At 37.1% G+C, this 21,491-nt stretch overlaps 1 protein-coding gene across 2 annotated transcripts in view; it reads right to left on the reverse strand.

Moving 5' to 3' along the window:
• Positions 1-14,319: 14,319 nt before the first annotated feature.
• The window catches only part of LOC127654755 (dynein, cytoplasmic 1, intermediate chain 2a-like), a 65,657-nt gene continuing 58,485 nt past the window's right edge, over positions 14,320-21,491 (reverse strand). Inside the window, exons 14-16 of one of the 2 annotated variants that reach the window (XM_052142093.1) lie at positions 21,311-21,451; positions 19,881-20,006; positions 14,320-15,469 (exon numbers count right to left, since the gene is read on the reverse strand). In XM_052142093.1, the coding sequence (XP_051998053.1) occupies positions 15,356-15,469; positions 19,881-20,006; positions 21,311-21,451 (381 nt within the window). In that variant the 3' untranslated portion in view covers positions 14,320-15,355. The remainder of the gene's footprint in view (positions 15,470-19,880; positions 20,007-21,310; positions 21,452-21,491) is intronic. The other variant, XM_052142094.1, reaches the window with a different exon arrangement.

Consider the following 21,491-nt stretch of genomic DNA (forward strand, 5'->3'; position numbering starts at 1 on the left):
GACGAGAAAAAAATCACAATGTGAGATATTGCTAAAATCACACTTAAGAGAAATAAAGTGGTAATTACAAGAAATAAAGTTGTAAAATATATATATATATATATATATATATATATATATATATATATATATATATATCACATGTATATATATATATACTGTAGCTAAAGTTGCAATTACAAGAAATAACGTTGCAACAGTAAGATTTAAAGTTGCAATTGTAAGAAATAAAGTGGCAATGTGAGATATATAGCTAAAGTCACACTTACGAGAAATAAAGTTGCAATCACAACAAATGAAGTCACAATGTAAGCTATATTACTAAAGTCACACTTATGAGAAATAATGTGGCAATTGCAAGAAATAAAGTTGCAATGTGAGAATTATAGCTAAAGTCGCAATTGCAAGAAATAAATTCACAGCTGCAAGATATAAAGTTGAAATTACAAGAAATGAAGTCGCAATTGCAATATATTTAGATGAAGTCACAATGACAAGAAATAAATAAAATAATTGCAAGACATAAAGTCATAAATGAGAGAAATAAAGTCACAGTGCGAGATATAAAAACCCAAGCGTTAGAAATAGTCACAATGCAAGATATACAGCTTAAGTTGCAATTGTGAGAAATAAATATGCATTAGAAGATATACAGCTGAAGTCGCAATATGAGAAATAAAGTCGCCATTGCGATACATACAGCTAAAGTCACAATTACATGAAATAAAGTCATAATTGAAATATATAAAGCCAGAAATGCGAGAAATAAAGTCACAATGCGAGATATTACATCGCAACTGCAAGAAATAGTCACTATGCAAGATATAGAGCTAAAGCGGCAATTGTGAGAAAACTAGTTGCAATGTGAGATATTTCACTAAAGACACAATTACAAGAAATAAAGTCGTAATTGCAAGATATAGTCACAATTGCGAGAGATAAAGTCGCAATGCGAGATATAAATATCTAAACTTGCAGTTATGAGAAATAAAGTTGCAATTGCAAGATATAAAGTGATAATATGATAAATAAGGTTGCAATGCGAAATATACAGCTAAAGTCACAATTACATGTAATGAAGTTGCAATACAAGACATATAGCTAAAGTTGCAATTGTGAGAAATTAAGTAGCGATATAGAGATGCGAGATATATAACAACTCACAGTTACAAGAAAGTCACAATTGCAAGATATATATTTTGCCATTACGAGAAATACAATCGCAATGAAAATATATTTATAAAAAATTAGAAATATAATATAATATAATATAATATAATATATATATATATATATATATATATATATATATATATATATATATATATATATATATATATATATATATATATATATATATATACACACTTTTTTTACATTTGTTTTATATTCAGTCATTTTAAATCAGTGGATTCCAATATGCTCCAAAAAAGTTACGATTTAAGACTAATAACAATTTGACGAGTTGAAATAACAAGGCGATATGAAACAGGAGATGTTGAAAACAGCCTAGTTCTTCAAGAGCAAGGATCATTCGAGACTTGTCAATTTGCCAACAGATGCTTCAGCAAATAATCCAGCACTTTGAGATCAATGTTCCCCAAATACAAATTGGAAGGATTTTGGGCATTTCACCCTCTGCAGTGCACAATATACAAAAAAGATTCAAGGAATCTGGTCAAATCTCGGTGCATAAAAGGCAAGATGAAAACCATTTCTGAATGATCCCTCAGAAGTCACTGTCTTAAAAATCATCATTCATCTGTAATGGATATAATGAACATGGGCTAGGGATAACATTACTAAACCTCTATTAGTCAACAACATTCGCCGTTGTTGATTTACTTTGCAAAGCATTTTACTTTGCAAAGCAGAAGCCAAACATCAACACTGTCCAGAAGTGACTTCTCTGGGCTCGGTCTCATCTTAGACAGAAAGTAGAACAGTGGAACTGTGTTTTTTGGTCTGAAGAATCCACATTTCAATACGTTTTTGAAAAACACAGCCGTCGAGTTCTCCGGGCCAAAAAGGAAAATGACCATCCAAGCTGTTAGCATCAGGTCCAAAAGCCAGTGTCTGTATGGGCCAGGGGTGTGTCAGTGCCCATGGCGTGGGTAAATTGCACATCTCTGAGAACACCATGAATGCAGACAGATATGAAAAAAGTTTGGAGCAACATATACTGCCATCCAGCACTGTCTTTTCCAGGGACATCCCTGCATTTTTCAGCAGGACAACTTCAAACCACATACTGCCTGGATTACAAGTGCATGGGTGTAGTCCTAACCTGTCTCCAATGTAGAATGCATGGCGCATTATTAAGCACACCATCTGGCAACAAAGACCCCATACAATTGTGCAGCTAAAGACCTACATAATGGTTGAATGGGGGAAAATTTGACTGTCTAAACTTAACAAACTTGTGTCTTCAGTGACCAAATGCTTAATAAGTGTTATTAGAACAAATGGTGATGTTTCACAGTGGTAAACTCTAGACTGTCCCAACTTTTTTGGAGCGTTTTGTTGCAATCGTTTGAAATTACTGTACATTTAAAATATATATATATATATATATATATATATATATGAAATTCGCAAGGTAAAATATCACATAACGTGTAGTTGTAGAGCTTTCAATATAGCAAAAGGGTGAATATAATTTTAAATCACTCCTTTATGTTTATTAGCATTTTTCATACTGTCCCAACTTTTTTTAAATTGGGGTTGTACACTTTACTTTATACATTCATCTGAATTCATATAATAATCTAAAATCTTGATGGTAATAAAAAAATATCACAGACTTGGCATCAACTACCTGTTTTCTTAAAGTCAGGAGTCAAGACTGGTGCAGTTTTTTTAGCATGGCCCTGGGCTTCAGCCATCCACCACAATTAAACTAACAGGCTAATTAGAGCTATTGATATATCACTAGGGTACTTAATAAGAGTAATTAATTAATCAAATGACAGATTGGAACTTTTTTTTAGAGTAGCGGATGTTCCCCTTTACCTCTCAGATCTTGACGAACAGAATTACAGCCTTTTTAAGGAAACTGTTCGGATGTTTACAGAGCAGAGTTCGACCCCGAGTGTCACGTCCGTGCCTCTGTGTCCCTGATTAGGGCTCCAGAGCAGTGATAGATGCTACCAAGTCAGAGGGCGTAACGCCTCAGGCGGGACTCAGAGGGGATGCTCTCTCCAGGGAGAGGAGGGGCCAACAGTGGGCTCAAGGGCCCAGAGAGGCAAAGCCCTAAAGGGTAAGATGGGGAGAAAAAGGGGGTAGTGCTGGAGGTCAGGACCCGCCAGACTCCGTCTCACACCAACCCTGATCTTCAGTGACCTTTCAGTTTCTGCCGTGAATAGACGCTTGTTCTGCTCATTCTGTAACTCTGACTCTGTGACATCACTCCTTAAAGAGAGCTTTGTTTTAGGGTTTATGTAGCTGATTTAAAAACACTTACTAGGGTGCACAATCCTGATGTGACAAAAATTGGAGGCTAAATTGTGTACCTCAAATGCCCCCTCCTATCCGATTACCTCGAACAACCCCATGACACTGCGGATATTTTGAGCAGTGTATTCAGTCTTAAAAGACCCTCAATATTTATGTTTTTGCTCATTTTTTTTATAATGAAGTAATTTGATTAGTTGTTAAACATCTATGAAAAATTTAAAGAATTATGAATTAACTTGTGAGAGCAGATTATTAGTATTATTCAGTTAAAACAGAACAAACTGTTGGCCTTAAAGAAACCTTGAATCTTTCATGTTGTTTGTAGATGTCATTTATGTCCACCTGTTGTTGCTGTAGTGTGTACTATGGATGTGTCTGCCTATGTTGGATGTGTCTGTGCATTATTTACTCGATTGTTAATTTAATGTTTTTTATCTTGATATTCTTGATCATGATCCAGTGTATTTATTCATTGTCTGCAATCAGTGTTGTCTTTGAACACGTGTATATATACAATGCTCGTAACATAAACTTAAGCATTTAAGCACTTTTGCATACTCTTTTTTTTTTTTTTCCCCCATCATGTACATTTGACATCAATAAAACTCAAATAAAACAAAGCCTTATTTGTTATAATTTTTTTTATATATATATATATTGGTTTGGTGTGCAGATTTTTTGATCATACTAATTCATTTACAAATGAATATAAATCAATGTTATTTTTTAACAACATGCATAAAAGGGTGACTTTTATGTATTACCTGCCAAAATAGTGAGCAAGTTTACCTTACATGTTATAAATGCTTAATAACACTTAATCAACATTAGTAACCTATGAAAATGCGTATTCATATAAATCTATGTGTATGAATACGTTTATTAATTATTTCTAACGTAAAGTTAAAATGCTCACCATTTGGAAAAATGTGCCCTTTTTATGCATGTTACTAAAACTGCATATAATGATTTATAATGCATTTGTCAATAACATATTAGTCAATATTGATCCCCTTTATAAACCTTTAACAAAGATATCAAAACTCTGGAGAATTTTTGGTCTGCCGGCAACATTTTTTACACTTATTTTTAAAAGCTCACCATTCACACAAAAATTGGTCAAATTTTTCAGAGAACCTTCCTAATAATAACAATAATAAAAAATGACTCCAATTATTCAGAAATAATATTGTGTGTTTATTATCTTGATTATAACAGTTTATTTTTTTTTCTCAAATTTTGTAAACATGTTATTCTGGTTCTGTTCTCTCTCTCTTTTAAATGTCTCAATTTATTTCACTAAGGGGCACAAAGCACATTTACCACATATCACATATCTCCATCACAATATACAGATCTGAAATGTAGGTGGCGTTCTAACACATTTTAGCCCTCACAGATATGCATATCCATAGACATTCAGTCTAATTTTCGTACACAGTTCATACACCACCCTCATTATTTCATTGAATATCTCAGCCTCTGAGTTGAGTTTAATGGAAGTAGAAAGCTGAGATCCTCACATTTGCGATTATATAAAACATTTTATCATTTATAGTTGAAAACATATTTTCTGATGATTTGTTTTCATGCTTTTCCTTCTTGATGACATATTATCTTCTGGTAATCTATGATATAACATTGGATTATTCAGCCAAGCAAGCTCACAGACAAGTACAAAATTACTAATTGTTTAGAGAACTCCCTAAAGTAAAAGCAGATATAACCTTTTTAACTATTTGGGGCATACAGCAGGAGTTATTAGAGCATAAAAGAGATATTTGTATTTGATGACATACAGAAATCATATTTCACTTTGTGATTCTTTTGAAAATCTTTCAAACTCTGGTATTAGACTGCTCTTATTACAAAATTAACTGTACAGTCACATTAACTTTCATTTATTGAGAGCTTTCATTTGATATATGACTTGTCCATTTATCTGCTATGTGACTTTTATTTTCATATAAATATATTTATTCCATTACCTATAGGGGGACGCTATCTTCAGGCAAATGTTTTGTGGCCTTATTTAGCTATTTTAAGTAACATAAAAGCAGACATGATGGACATCTCTGAAAGGTTCAGATTCTATGCTTTCAAATTATACCTCATATGCCTGATTTATGTATATGAGAACTTTAAAATTTTAACCACAATATAGCGCACCCCTTTGGTTTAAGGGGTTTTAATGTAAATTGCTAGAAATAAAAATGTACATAATGTTTATGTTGTTACTGACATTGCTTTTGTGTGTGTGTGTGTGTGTGTGGGCGGGTTTGGGTGGTTTACAAGAACATATTTTAGGTTACAAATGGGTAATTACAAGGGAATTTTGCTATAAATGTGGTTAATGAGGACATTTCTAGAGTCCCCATAATTCAAATAGCTTAAAAAACATTAAACGATGTTTTATTGAAAATGTAAAAATGCAGAAAGTTTTTTGTGAGAGTTAGGGTTAGGGGATAGAATCTATAGTTCATACAGAATAAAAAGTATTACGCCTATGGAGAGGCCTCATAAGGATAGCCGCACCAACATGTGTGTGTGTGTGTGTGTGTGTGAGTGTGTATTTATCACTTTGTGGGGACCAAATGTCCCAATAAGGATAGTAAAACCTGAAATTTTTGACCTTGTGGGGACAATTTTTCGGTCCCCATGAGGAAAACAACTTATAAATCATACTAAATTATGTTTTTTGAAAATGTCAGAATGCAGAAAGTTTTCTGTGAGGGTTAGGTTTAGGGTTAGGGTATAGAATATAAAGTTTTTAAAGTATAAAAACCATTGGTACATAAAACCTGGAAACACAACACACGTGCGTGAGTGCATGCGTGTGTCTGTGTGTAAACCAATTATGCATTAAAACATTATTATAGAAATATTTTGGATTTGCACTATTTACAGAGGCAATATTTATTAAAAAAAAATAATTAAACACCTAAACCAAAAATATGACAAAAAATATAATCATTTTTCCTTTGAAGACTGTGGAAATCTTAAAGAAAGGACTCTAAAAGGTGAACTACTGAATAGTTAGTACATGATTAATTAGTGTGGTTTCTAAGGCAACCATTAATTTGCCAATATTACAATATGTACTGTGAAGAAAATGTCATGTTTCAATGTCAAGTCCCCTTCAGATAGTACACAGGCTGTTCATGTGTCAGTGTATTGCTCAGTCATATCAGTAGATTTGTGAATGTGTGCGTTTTCAGTTTTGGGAAGCAGTTTTTCTGTTTTAGAGCACGTGTGCACGTGTGTTTGTGGGCAACGGTCTTTCTTTCTCTTCTGGCTTATACTGCCGTGGTTTGGCTTCATTTTGAGTTTAACAACTGAATTATTCCACAACCCTCCACCAATCACACTCATAAACACAGACAATCCTGTTCCTGGATCAGTGTTGCTTTCTGAAACAGAATAGGTAAATTCAGCACTTTGACTCTGGTGTATTGGATGAGAACAGGCCATGCGGTGTGGTGCGGTGTCATCTGTGCTCTGTGTTGTCTTTCTCTGAATCAACATGCTGGTTTACATTACGATTCTCAGATGAACAGGCTTGAGGTTTAGGGAATTTATGTGTTTATAAAAAAGAATCCACAAGAACCGAAAACATATGGGAACTGCTCGACAAAGATCATTAAAAGGATTTCCAGACCAAGTCTGAAGTTTCCCCGTGCGAGTAATCAGGATGAAGACGCTGAGTTTATTTCAACAGGTGTGTCTATCAGTAATCTCTCATTCTAGACTGCAATGGAAAAAATACTCAAATTACCAATAAAAGAATGTTGTAAATAAACATGGAGCATTCTAAAAATGTTTTACACTATATTCCCACAGTACTAGAAAATACAGAGTACATAGAGTACAGTACCTACAATCTCACTAGCTCAGTTCCAAAACCTACTGAGCTTATTGAACAAGACCTGATGAGAAGGCTATTCCAAAAGATAGACAGCAACATTATGTTGCCTTCTAAGATGACTTTTTTGCCAAACTCTTAAGCAGCATCACATGTCCTTTGTGGACAAGGCAATGCCAGAATACTTTGTTATAAGCTGAGTAAATAATTTTTTATGAAGAATGGTATTTTAATTAAAAAAAAAAAGCAAAATCCTTTTGCTTTGTTTTTTTTTATTATTCTATATAACCCATAAATAGTAATAGTAATTAATGGGGATATGCAAATTCTGAAAATAAATTAAATAAAACAAAATCAAGTCAAAGATTTTGAGAATAAAGTAATAATATTTTGAAAATAAAGTGAAAATGATCAGAATAACGAAAATAAAAGTTTTGCATTACAAGATTAAAGTCATTGTATTATGAAATTTAAAGTTAGAACTTTACAAGAATAAAGTTAAACTTTACAAGAATAAAGTCATAATGTTTTTAGAATTGAACGGACTGTTGTTTTCGGCCTATTGATGAGTTAAATACATTCACTAGCAATTGTTTTATTCAAAAGGTGCTCATCGTCTTCTTAATCATGTGAATATATTCAGGTTATGTTATAATTATGAATGTTACGGGTCATTTGTGTATTTGTCCTCTGAGGGGTGGCTGTCTACATTAATCCAGATACATTTGAAAATGGCGTTTTCGTTTCAAAACATTTTCAAGCGTTTTCCAAAAGTTGCTCGTCCACACTGAAACGTATGAAAATGCTTAAATTATGTTACTGTGCATGCGGAAAATCCCCGTTGCATGTACGGTCTGAAAAAATTGTCTTCGTGTTCTGTCGCCGGACACCAATTCCGAGTAAACTTCACTTCGCCTTTGAAGGAACGCAATATGATGGTTGTACAAAGTAACATTTGTACAACAGCGCCGCTATAACATGGGCTGCCATCTTGATTGTTTTGGTTGGATAGTTCACATGACTGCATCACATGACAACAAATGCATCATCATCATTTTCAGATATAGCTGTTTCCACAGTCCACACTACAACACGAAAACTACGTTTTCAAATTTATCCACTTTGGAGTGCGTTTTCAAAAAGCTCAGTTTTCACTGACAAAAACACAGTCTCAGTGTGAATGGAAGGCCAAAACGGAGAGAGAAAAATATGTTTTTTCAAACAAAAACGTATTAGTGTGGACAAGGCGGGCCTGACCCGAATACATTCTTAGCATTCATAACTTATTTCTGCCTAACTTTGCTCTCTGCATTTGGAAATATTGTTATTGTCATGTTTGTTCCAGTAAGACCTGACTTACAAATCTCAGTTGCCTCCACGTCTGAGACGTCAATCCGCACATCTTATTACGTGGCTTGTTGAGTGAGTTACCGCAGAGACCTAGCGCGTGTGGAGGCCTAACGCTATTCTCCGCGGCATCCACGCTCAACTCAACACATGCCCCAATGAGAGCAAGAACCACATTATAGTGACCACGAGGAGGTTACCCCATGTGACTCTAACCACCCTAGCAACCGGGCTAATTAGTTGCTTAGGAGACCTTACTGGAGTCACTCAGCACACCCTGGATTTGAACTTGTGACTCAAGGTGTGGTAGTCAGCGTCTTTACTTACTGAGCCACCCAGGCCCCCGGCCTGACTCAACCTTGAGGGAAAGGCGGCCCGGGCAAGCATGTTGGACATCTGGGCATCAGCCTCAGACTGGGCGTGCTGGCCTGAAGGCGGCAGCCCAGTCGAGTCATCCGCTTCAGACGCCGGACCGCTCTCCGATACACCCGGCGAAACAGAGCCCGCTGCCCTCCCCAAATCGCCTCCATCGCCAGCCGTGTCGTCCTCAATCCCGAGGGAAGGAGCAACGTGGGAGGCGGCTGGAGTGGCGTTCCTTCTGAGGAAGGAAAGCTGCGGCCGCAACGTTGCCATGGTCATGTTCTCGCAGTGAGAACATGAGCCATCCACAAACGCTGCCTCGGTGTGATCGCTGCTCAGACACACGAGACAGCGCCTGTGGCCGTCAGGAGCGGAGAGCACTCTACCGCCTCCAGGAACTACACAGGGGCGGAAGGGCATCTTTATAAAGATGTGTCCTGAAGAGGACGTTCAACACCAGCTGTGTATTTGCTCTTTTAGAGGAAATAACTCTTTTAGAGAAATAAACTCTTTTAACTGCGCTGTCGAAGCGCCCAGGGGCAAAGCTGCACTGCCGTGCAGAGAAGGGAGAAAGACGCTGATATGCGCCATAGATCCAACAGCAATCGCACTCAGAGATGGGAGGAACAGTGTGTGACTCACTGCTTACTGCATACAAGAAATCAAAACTGTTTTAAAAACTTTTGATCTGACTCAGCATGTACATGGACCCACACACAATCATGGGCACACTCTAGATTTACTTATCAGTAAGGGTCTAAACATTTCATCGATTGTTATTAAGGATGCAGCACTGTCTGATCATTTCTGTATTTTCTTTGATATATTGATTTCTCCTGCCAACAACACACGCACTCTTTTTGCGACTGTAGAGAGACTGACAAACCCCCCAAGCCAGATTCCCAGTGAAATGCTCAGTCAGACAAATCAAACCACAACCTGAGAAAGTAGTTACTATGTCTGATTTCAAAGAAATTGATGGCAAAATTTTGGAAGAAACCGTACAGCACCTTAAAACATCAACCTGCTCCCTTGATGCACTTCCCACATCTTTTTTCAAAAGTGTGTTCAACTGTTTAGAAACAGATCTCCTAGAAGTGATAAACTCCTCACTTCTCTCTGGGAGTTTTCCAAACTCCCTGAAAACTGCAGTTGTCAAGCCCCTCTTGAAAAAGAGCAATCTGGATAAGACCATATTAAGCAACTATAGACCGATCTCAAATCTTCCTTTCATAGGCAAGATCATTGAAAAAGTTGTCTTCTATCAGCTGAACAAATTCTTGAACTTGAATGGATACTTTGACAATTTTCAATCTGGTTTCCGATCGCATCACAGCACAGAGACAGCGCTCATAAAGATAATAAACGATATTCGCTTAAATACTGATACAGGCAAATTATCAGTACTGGTACTACTCGACCTCAGTGCTGCATTTGACACTGTCGATCGCAACATATTTCTTGACAGGCTGGAAAACTGGGTGGGGCTTTCTGGGATGGTCCTAAAACGGTTCAGGTCATACTTAGAAGGGAGAGGTTATTATGTGAGTATAGGAGACCATAAGTCTGAGTGGACGTACATGACATGCGGAGTCCCTCAAGGCTCAATTCTTGCGCCACTCCTGTTCAACCTGTATATGCTCCCAATGAGCCAAATAATGAGAAAGAACCAAATTGCTTACCACAGCTATGTAGACGACACAGATCTACTTAGCCCTATCACCTAACGATTACAGCCCCATTGACTCCCTGTGCCAATGCATTGATGAAGTAAACAGTTGGATGTGCCAAAACTTTCTTCAGTTAAACAAAGACAAAACTGAAGTCATTGCGTTTGGAAACAAAGATGAAGTTCTCAAGGTGAATGCATACCTTGACGCTAGGGGTCAAACAACTAAAAATCAAGTCAGGAATCTTGGTGTGTCTCTAGAGTCAGACCTTAGTTTTAGTAGTCATGTCAAAGCAATAACTAAATCAGCATACTATCATCTGAAAAATATTGCAAGTATTAGATGCTTTGTTTCCAGTCAAGACCTAGAGAAACTTGTGCATGCTTTCATCACCAGCAGGGTGGAATATTGTAATGGACTCCTCACTGGCCTTCCCAAAAAGACCATAAGACAGTTGCAGCTCATAGAGAACGCTGCTTCCAGGATTCTGAGCAGAACCAGAAAATATGAACATATCACACCAGTCCTCAGGTCTTTACACTGGCTCCCAGTTACATTTAGGATTGATTTTAAAGTATTATTACTGGTATATAAATCACTCAATGGGCTAGGACCTCAATATATTGCAGATATGCTCACTGAATATAAACCCAACAGATCACTCAGATCATTAGGATCACATCAGCTAGAATTACCAAGGGTTCACTCTAAGCAAGGAGAGTCTGCTTTTAGCTATTATGCCAGCCGCAGCTGGAACCAGCTTCCAGAAGAGATCAGATGTGCTCCTACAGTAGTCACATTCAAATCCAGACTCAAAACACATCTGTTTAGCTGTGCATTTACTGAATGAGCACTGTGCCACTGTGTGAAACTGTGTTTCAATTATTCTTATTTTGTTTTATTCTTATTTTAATCTCTTCTATATAAAGCACTTTGAATTACCATTGTGTATGAAATGTGCTATATAAATAAACTTGCCTTGCCTTGCCTTGCCTTACACAACCAGTCGGCTCCGAAGAAAAATTCTAAATGAAACAGACGCATTTTCCTCCCTTTATACCTGTATGTCTGGGGGCGGGACATGCAAATTCTGTCTGCCAATTTCTCACTGGCCTTTTCTCATAGATCAGAGATACAAAAGGCGCTCAAGAGAGACCCCTAGTGTCGCTTCTTCGACACAACGTCGAAGTGAGCGACAGATGGGGAACGAATGTTAACAGACATGATTCTTTTAACATGTCACTAGTGCTGCAAAATCACACTGGTGTGATGATATTAATGCTGTCACTGGTGTAATAATGCCAGTACTTCTCTCACTGACTACAAATGTGCTGGGATGATCACTTGTGCAACAGGAAGAATGCAATAGATGTGTTCTACGTCCTCCTGTCTTTCCGAGCTTGTTCTTACAAGGTAGCTTGGCAAGACTGCTCTTAATAAGAACTTAAGGCCGTTCTCTGTGTTCTTAGAATTGAGAAACACCTAGTGTTTCAGAGTAATCAATGTTATGTCTCCAGCTTTTGTGTAGAGCTACAGTTCACCATGTCTAGATAGTTTCCATAAATATCTGTCTGTCCTGGTCTTCATTGTTCATACTGGTCTAGCTGTACTACCTTACATAGTAAATTGGTAACATAATGATTGAAAATGACCCATGTTGAATACATACAACAATAAAAAACTATGTCTCATATCTATCCCATTCCAGACAATGTTGAGACAATATCTAAATATGGATGCATGAGTTGTTATGCCCTCTGGCTAAAGAAAATTATTTAAAATTGCTGTCTGTGCTATGTAGATAGTTTACATAATTTTTGTATCTTGCAAAGCAGGCAGGAAAGCATGCCCTGCTTTGCCCTGGAATTCATTTGTTTTACAGGTGTTCCCTGTGCATCTCTGGTGACCCCTGCTGATGTCATCAAAACGCGCCTGCAGGTGGCAGACCAAGGGGGGTAGACAACATGCAGCTTCCTGATGGACTGCTTTAGGTAAATAGTGAGGGGGCAAGAGGTACATGTGCACACACACACATATACTCAATCTCACTATAGTACAAATGAAAGGTTTCATGCTTGTGAAAAAAGGCCTTCCAGGTCTCCTCTTACTGCTGTGCGGAGGATATCGGAGAGATTGCATTTGAAAGTGTGTGATGGATGAACATAACCAGCTCTTGTTTCTCCACACAGCATGTGCTTTTAGATCTCCACAGTTTGGTGTTACACTAGTGACCTATGCGCTTTTATAGAGAAGCATTGACTTTCATTTGAATCATCAATTGACCCTTCGTTAAACCCTGCCTTAAAAGCGTTTCTGATCAATCCTATCAGGGCCACTTCTGAGCATATGGAGGCCTTTAAAGGCCAAGTATACTTCAGGTGTGCGCGCTGCGGATCGCTCTTGCGGATTGCACAGTGTGTCGCAAATTGACACAGTTTAATCCATAGCGTGCTCTTATCAAAATTTATGTAAAGATTTTAAAAAAGGAAAGAAAAAATACTACCTCGTGTCACTTTAACAAGTGGCCCAGCAACAGGGGCAGAGCCAGAAGTTTTTCACTCGGGTGGCAGGGCAGGTTCCAGTGATCAGTCTGTGGTGGAACATCGTTGGGGGGATGTTCGTATCGTCGAATGGGAGGGGTAGGATGGTGGTTGTTTTCTTGTAGAAAGACTAACTAAATCGTGCCCAAGACAAAAAAAAAATGCACCCACTAGCTTCGCCCCTGCCCAGCAACAATGTTTTTTTGTGTGGATAATTTCTATAAAATTCCACCCTCCAAATAGAAATTTACTAATGGCCAAAGTATACTTCACAAGTCCGCATTGCTGATTGCTCAGCGCACAGTATGCGTTACCAAATTCAGACCTGCCTGTCTGACGCCAACAATCATCCATGTGATAATCTAATCAGCCAATCATGTGGCAGCAGTGGAGTGCATAAAATCACACAGATGCAGGTCAGGAGCTTCAGTTAATCATCATATCAACCGTCATAATGGGGGAAAAAAAATTATCTCAGTTATTTGGACCGTGGCATGATTGTTGGTGCCAGATGGGCTGGTTTGAGTATATCTGTAACTGTTGTGTGTGAAAATCCCAGGAGATCAGCAGTCTTTAGAATTTACTCTGAATGGTGCCAAAAACCAAAAACATCCAGTGAGTGGATGGAAATGCCTTGTTGATGAGAGAGGTCAGAGGGGAATGGCCAGACTGGTTTGAACTGACAAAGTCTACAGTAAATCAGATAACCACTCTGTACAATGCAGGTTGGCACTGTTTTGGCGGCACAAGGGGGACCAACACAATATTAGGCAGGTGGTTTTAATGTTGTGGCTGATTGGTGTATATCTGTTTGTATAGTGTCTAATAAGTCTTAATATAACAACTTTACAGCATGTCCACTGATTATGTCCACTGATCGATGCTCAACATATACTCTGCTCAAAGTTGTATTTCAACCATTCACTGGCTTTGTAATAATGTTACTTTTTTATGTGCAAACAAATTTAGTGATTCACACCTTGTGTTCCAAAAAACAATCCCTAAAGACCTGTATATTTGCCTAATGCCCATCCTTTTAAAACATGGTGGTGCATCTCCACATTTCAGTGATCTAACGGGATGAAAAGATGTTTTATTTCAAATAAAATATTGAACAGGTTGTCAAGAAACATAACTCAACTTATAGAAATGAAATGAAAAGCAGAATTTATTGGACATTCAAACATGAAGAACACTGTAGGAAATAGTTGCAAAAATCCTGACTACTATCTTCTCTCAAGTACTACAGAACAGCCTGAGGACTTCAACCTGATTGAGGTAAGTCAGAACAGGTTTAACAAAGTTTTGGCTTAGAAAAAGAATTTGTAGATATACAAAGACATTCAAAGAGGTTCTGCAAAAGCTACAGTTACCGTTTCAAACAGATGTTTAATACTGGAGGAGGAAGACCTTGATCTAAAAATGAGATTCAATTTAAATAGTTCAGATAGTCTGAAGACAAGCAGTATGTATTGATATGCATCATAAATAGGAGACTCTGCTCAGGTGGAGAGGAACAAGATTTAAAAAAAAAAAAAAGAGTTGAAAGTTACAAATCACTCTAGTGTTTGGTCCACAGCTAAACAACAGAAATCTACACCAAACTCATCATGTGATGTTGAATTTGTGCCCAATGGAGCAGATCTAGGGTTAAATAGGTCGATCTCTAGACTTCTTTCTAGTTTGATTTGGTTTGAAAGAACCAAATCAAATAAATTGTTCTTTTTTTTTTTGCATTTAGTAATTATTTATTTAGATTTGGGGGTGAAATGTGACCTGGACATGTTCTTGACAGGTTTTGTGAGATTCACTCGTGTAGATGTTTTTGTTTGGCTGTGTATAGTAATCTGAGAGATTATCAAGCTCAGAGGCACCTGGATATAAACTGAGAAAAATTTATATTTTTTTATTTGCCTGTAAATGTTAAGGCTTCTGGGGTGAGACACCTTCTGCCTCCATACTATGAATCGAATCTACAGTCTGGATTTAATATTTTTATTTCAAAAAGGCAGAATCAAAGGTTTGCCCACAAAAAATTTTCCAAAGAGATGATTACAGCTGTCATTGTCTGGGGCTGTTAGTTTCTGAGATCTTTGGAATGGCGTTGGTTTCCATGATGATCAAGCGGTGAGGCGCTGGGCGGCCAGTTCTTCTGCATCATCACGATTTTCATTAATATCAGCCAGCGTCCGCACAAAGCGTGTCCATTCATCACTTCGTGGGACTGCGATTTGCTATGGGGAATAGAAACAGACAAACATTGTGGGGTGAATTTACTAACACAAAAAGATCACTCTGAGCATCACACAGTTCTTTGCATTAATACACATTGTGGATGTAGCATCTGTGACATGCTGAAGACCTTTTTCTATATATAATTACTACATATACATGAACCGATTTTGTTTCTAGTCCCAGGTCTTTATTAGAGGTCGACTGATTGCTGATACTGATAACTAAGGTAGTGAAAAAGGCAGATAACCAATTAATCGGATAATAATTCTTTGTCTGTGCTCATCATCCATCATAAGGAAAGACTAAGTCTATAAGAGTCCAAAATTAATTAACTGAAATGACGAAGACTTGGCTCTGTTATAATGCTCTATATTTAAGTATTTACCAAATTAAGCATTTTATAGCCTACATATTTAAACAGATGAGGTTTAATGTAGAATCATTTTTATGAATATTTATAAGATATGGAGTTGAAGACAAGCTTTATGTGATGACGGGGCACGTTTCCATATAGACACACTTTTTTTGCAAGCCCTCAATTGCATCAATTCAGATCACTATCTAATCAAAATAAAAAAAATATACATTTAAAGATTCCTGAGAAACACTGTTGATATTTGAACTCAACTGCCAAAACAAACACACCCCTCCCTTCAGTGCTCCTTTGGAAACTCCGCCCCCAAATTCATGCACTCTGAGGTCTCTCCACCGCTGAAAAGCTTCGCCGATGTTGATGCGGCTCCTAGCCCTTGACTTATAATCCTTCTTTTTTGGTTTATATTAGTCTGACCTTTTTCACTTGGTCTGTTTATCAGCCATTTGTCCTGCTTGGAGTTTCTAAAAGTTTGCATCAGCCAGATTTGCCGTCGCTCTGCCCCCACCCCCCACTGTGCACGTGCAAGAACCACCCCCTGTTGCTGATGGCTGGAGTAGTATTGTTTTTGGCCCATTTACAGAGCCAGGGCTGTGTACAAATACTAGATTTTTTTTCAGCCCACCCACATAATGGACATCTAGCAGACTGTGAAGAGATATTGCCAGAATTTGACAAAAAGTGTACTAGATTAGAATTACTGAGTGCACCTTTAAGTGAGTGAATTACCACATAATTGTATTTAATTATTTCACCTCTAGAGGCCACTGTTGAACTGTAGAATCCTCTAGCGACAGCCGAAGAGCAATTAAAATAAATAATAATTTTTAAAAAACTATCGGCATAAATTTTTGCAGATAACCGATAGTTCAATAAAGCAACTATTGGCACAGATGAATCTATAAAACAGATATATCGGTCTAATTCTAGTCTGTACTACAGACGTATGCTAATTTAAATAAGAAATAACTGTTATTACACTTGCATTCATAATATTGTGTCTATATGAGTATTTATGGAAATACTTGTATAGTGCCCATTTATATAAGTATTTACGGTTAATAATAACAAACTTCAAACCGATGTAATAATGAATTAAATCAAAATGAGACAGTCATAGACGCTCATCACAGCACTCATCTGTGGCTTGTATTTTTTTAAATAATTTATTTAATACGATCACATCTGTATTACATAATGAAAATTAAACGAATAAACGAAATAAAATCGAAAACGCGATATGACCATGTGCGATTATTAAACTGGAAGGGCTGCGATTTAAATAAATACATATTCTGCTCTCTTCAAAGTTTATTTGCGCTGCAGTCTATAATAAGTTAGAGCATTGTTGGTGTTTTCAGAGCGGTTCTGCACTCCACAACTCCCTCTCATGCTTAAGAGTAATAGAAGTGCTCCGAGTTCGGTTCAGTTTGCTTATGTGCTCTAAACTGGCGCATCCTGCGTGAAGCGTTATTTATTATTATCTGCGGTAGCTGCATCTGTCTCCGCAAGGCACAGGTATCATAATAATAACGCTGAATACAAGATGGGAAATAATTAAAACATCTTTATTAAACGTTTGCTGAGCAAACAGTATTAACAGTTACACCTGCAGAGTCCAGAAACTTCTCTTCCTCCAGTGTCCTGTCATTTGTTTACCTCACGAGAGAGCGTGTCGCCCTTATTACACTCCCCGCGGAAACAAGTGAAAGCGGAACTAATATTACCAAAATCCAACTAAATGAAAGGAACTAACGTACATATAATAAATCTATATTAAATATTCAGTTACTATACTATAATGCATTACTAAATTAAATATAATAAAATAATGAATAAAAATAATTAAATTAAATGGTAACAAACTAACCAGAATTTTCACTTTAAATTTAAATACACCAATGGGTTATCAGTTCAACTCCAGTTTGACATTAAGCCTCATTCTTTAGGACTATCGTATATACAGTAAAGAATAATTTGTATAAGCCTACTAGTTTTTAAAGTCTAGAATAAAGAGTAACATTTATATTTAAAAAAAATATTTTGTGTTTATTGCATTAGTCAATCAACCATTAATTTTGACAGCAAAAAGTATGCAACAACTATGGTTTTACCAACAGTGAAATTCAGCTAACAGTGACATTAAGCAGAAAGCTTACATATAACCAGTTTTGACATAGCAGCTGATAAAAAGTTGGAGATCGTATAGGATGTTAAAATCCTGATTGGAGCATCCCTAATATTAAAGTTGACTGTTTCAAAAACTAATGATGATGATTAGTGGGCTGAGACCCTATCACAAAATGGACAAAACTTTGTTTCACTGTTTATATTTATTTGTTTGTGGTTGAACTGAAAAAAGGTCTCAGTTATTTTTTTTTTTTAAGAGGGCTCAAATGTGAAATCCCAAGCAGCCTTTTTGCAGTTGAACATGTGGAAAACATTACCATTATAATCGCAGTTCAAATCACAATCGCAATATGACTTTTTGTCCAAATAGTGCAGCCCTAATGAGAATAGGTAAAATCATCATGCATATCGTAGTCATGTGTTACAACATTGGAAAATGTTCAACTAGTAAAGTTCAACAAGCACATTTAGTTTCACTCAGAAACTAGTGTTTTTAGCTAAGATAACATCTCATGTTGCTCTGTGAGGATTATTTCAAGATCTATGCAATATGTTATGTTCTGTTTGGGCTAGTTTTAATCGTGATCATCTGCTGTAAGTAACAATATTACATTTTTCAAATTCTATATGTGTTACATGAAGTAATCAAAGTGAAAAGGCAGCAATGATTGTCCCCAAGTAGCATACATATATGCTTTTGTTGCGTTTTCATTTATTCAAGCTTATTACTATAAACAAAATATTGAAAATGGAATATCATTGCTCACATTAAAGGGTCCCGATTAAAACCAGACCCAACACAACATAACATAACATGGATTCATAGACAATGTGCATAGTTGTAGAAATAATTAGCAAACAGTCAGATATTCTCTGCCGTAAGCAAATAAAACATAAGAAATTATCAGCCAAAATATAGGTGGTAATTACACTATCCACTATTTTCCTAGTTATAGGCCAATAAAATATCAGCTGCTGATATATCGCACATCCCTGCTAATTATAGTGACAGAGTTCTGGACGCTGCCATTCAGCTAGAGGAGACCTCAGTCAGTCTGGATCGGGAACAGCATCTCCACCACCACCACATTGAACACTGGGGCCCCCCAGGGCTGTGTGCTCAGTCAGCTGCTGCAACGCACAGCTCGAACCACATCATCAAGTTCGCCGATGACACGACCGTGGTGGGTCTCATCAGTAATAATGTCTTCTGGCGGAGAACCTCACCTGGTCCCTCAACACCAGCTCTATTACCAAGAAAGCCCAGCAGCGTCTCTACTTTCTTCGAAGGCTGAGAAAAGCACATCTCCCACACCCCATCCTCACTACATTCTATAGAGGGACTATTAAGAGCATCCTGAGGAGCTGCATCATTGCCTGGTTTGGGAATCCATACTGTACTAACTGTATATGGTTGAACGACAATAAAAACCACTTGACTTGACTATTATAGATTGTGCCTTATTCACAAAAATCAACAGCATTTGCTTGATGCAAAAAGCAGGTGGCAATCGTAATTTTATTAAGAGACGTGGTGCCGATTATGGCAGCAGTAAATCATCGAATGATGGAGACGTGCATGTTAACTGAGTTAACAGAGACTGTCGGCATGAACTAACCCCTGATATAAATCCTCTCACATTCTTCAACTCTCTCTGCTTTCATTCCATCTCGTATCTCTCCACTCATCTGTGGTTGGCAGGAGTGACACAGGCCTTCTGTGGCCCCTGAAGTGCCATGCTGTTTGGGCCCCTAATTGCATGCGTGATCTTTAGAAGCACAACATGGGCTTTTTACACGACCGGAACAGTGACACACGAGAGAGAAAGAGTCTCTGAAAATGGTGTGCAGGAGTGGTGCGTGTTGGTCAGTTATGTGTGGATGTGTCTTTAGCAAACTTGACTCACCTCGCCAACGTCATAAATGTGGATCTGTCCCTCCGAGTCTCCCACAGCAATCTCTCTGCCCGTCTGAGACCAGCGCAGTCTGTTTAGAGCAGGACTACCATCAACAGCCATGCTGGCAGTGGGTACCTACACAAACACAGTCAGTTTATCAAATTAAGTATTCCATTTTCTTTTCTGTTTTTCAAATGTAACCTTTAGGACTGATTGTTTACATTGTTATTTTTCGAGTGATGACATCTCATCCATTTGTTCTGACAATATAGTCTTGCATCAACATATTTCATGCTGTCAAAATGGAAAGATGTAACATTTGCCTTTGCTTCCATCAAATTGGACACATTTTTATGGTGGGTTAGAGGTTTTATGGCAATATGTCTTCATGGAAATGAAATTGTAAAATTGGATACAACTTTACACAGAAAAGGTTAGTAAGTGATTTTAATACACTTAAATCATGTTAAAACATATTGTTTATGTCTTGAGACTATACTTTTGAGTATTTTAACGTTTACGGATGGGCCCTATTCACTTACATTAAAAGTGCCTCACTGTAACTCAGATTTTTAAAGAAGCAGTATCACATATTCCATGTGATATTGCTTAAAGGGATAGTATAAAAATTAAAATTCTCAAATATTTTACCCTCATGCCTTCCCAGATGTGTATGATTTTCTGTCTTCAGCAGAACCTATAAGGAAGATTTCTGAAGAATATTTCAGCTCTGTAGGTCCATAGAATGCAAGTGAATGGTGATCGGATAAAAATCACAAAGAAAACAAAAGTAATCCATATGACTCCAGTTGTTTAATCCACGTTTTCGGAAGTGATATGATAGGTGTGGATGAGAGTTCAATCCTTTTATTTTTTACTATAAATCACTCACATTCTAAAAGTGAAAGTGTCACTATAGATTACAGTAAAAAAGGATTTAAATACTGAACTGTTTCTCACCCAAAGTGATTACATCACTTCTGAAAACATATTTAAAACCACTGGTGTCTCATGAATTACTTAAATGCTGCCTTCATCTGCTTTTTGGAGCTTCAAATCATTTTACATTGTATGGACTACAGAGCTGAAATATTAGAAAAATATTTTTTAGAATGTTCATAAGAAAGAAAGTCATACACATCTGGGATGGCATAAGGGTGATTAAATGATGAGATTTTTTTCATTTTTGGGTGAACTATCCTTTTAATTGCATTTTTTTTTATCGTATTACACTATACTGCATTAAACATTTTGAATCACTTGACTATGATAAATGTTTTGTTGCTGGTTCCTCTGATAGAATTATTATTTTTTAATATCTTTCAAATACATGCAAATTTAGATTTCATCTATGTCATCCAGTATAATTGTTGTGGTTGTAAATAAATATGTCAATGTGATTATTCAATGAAGTTCCCTGGCATGCAAATTGTTTTAACCTCTGTGTCATTGTTGAGGTTCCAAAGGTCAATCCGCCCGAGTCCGTCCACACAAGCGAAAAGAGTGGGGTGCACCGGAGACCACATGACATCATACACATAATCGGAGTTGTCCTCAAACGAGTACAGTGGCTTGTTATTCTTCAACACAGAGAGGAATGAGTACAGTGAGTTTAAATGA

The sequence above is a fragment of the Xyrauchen texanus genome, chromosome 14 (assembly GCF_025860055.1).
Source record: "Xyrauchen texanus isolate HMW12.3.18 chromosome 14, RBS_HiC_50CHRs, whole genome shotgun sequence".
NCBI classification, from domain to species: Eukaryota; Metazoa; Chordata; class Actinopteri; order Cypriniformes; family Catostomidae; genus Xyrauchen; species Xyrauchen texanus.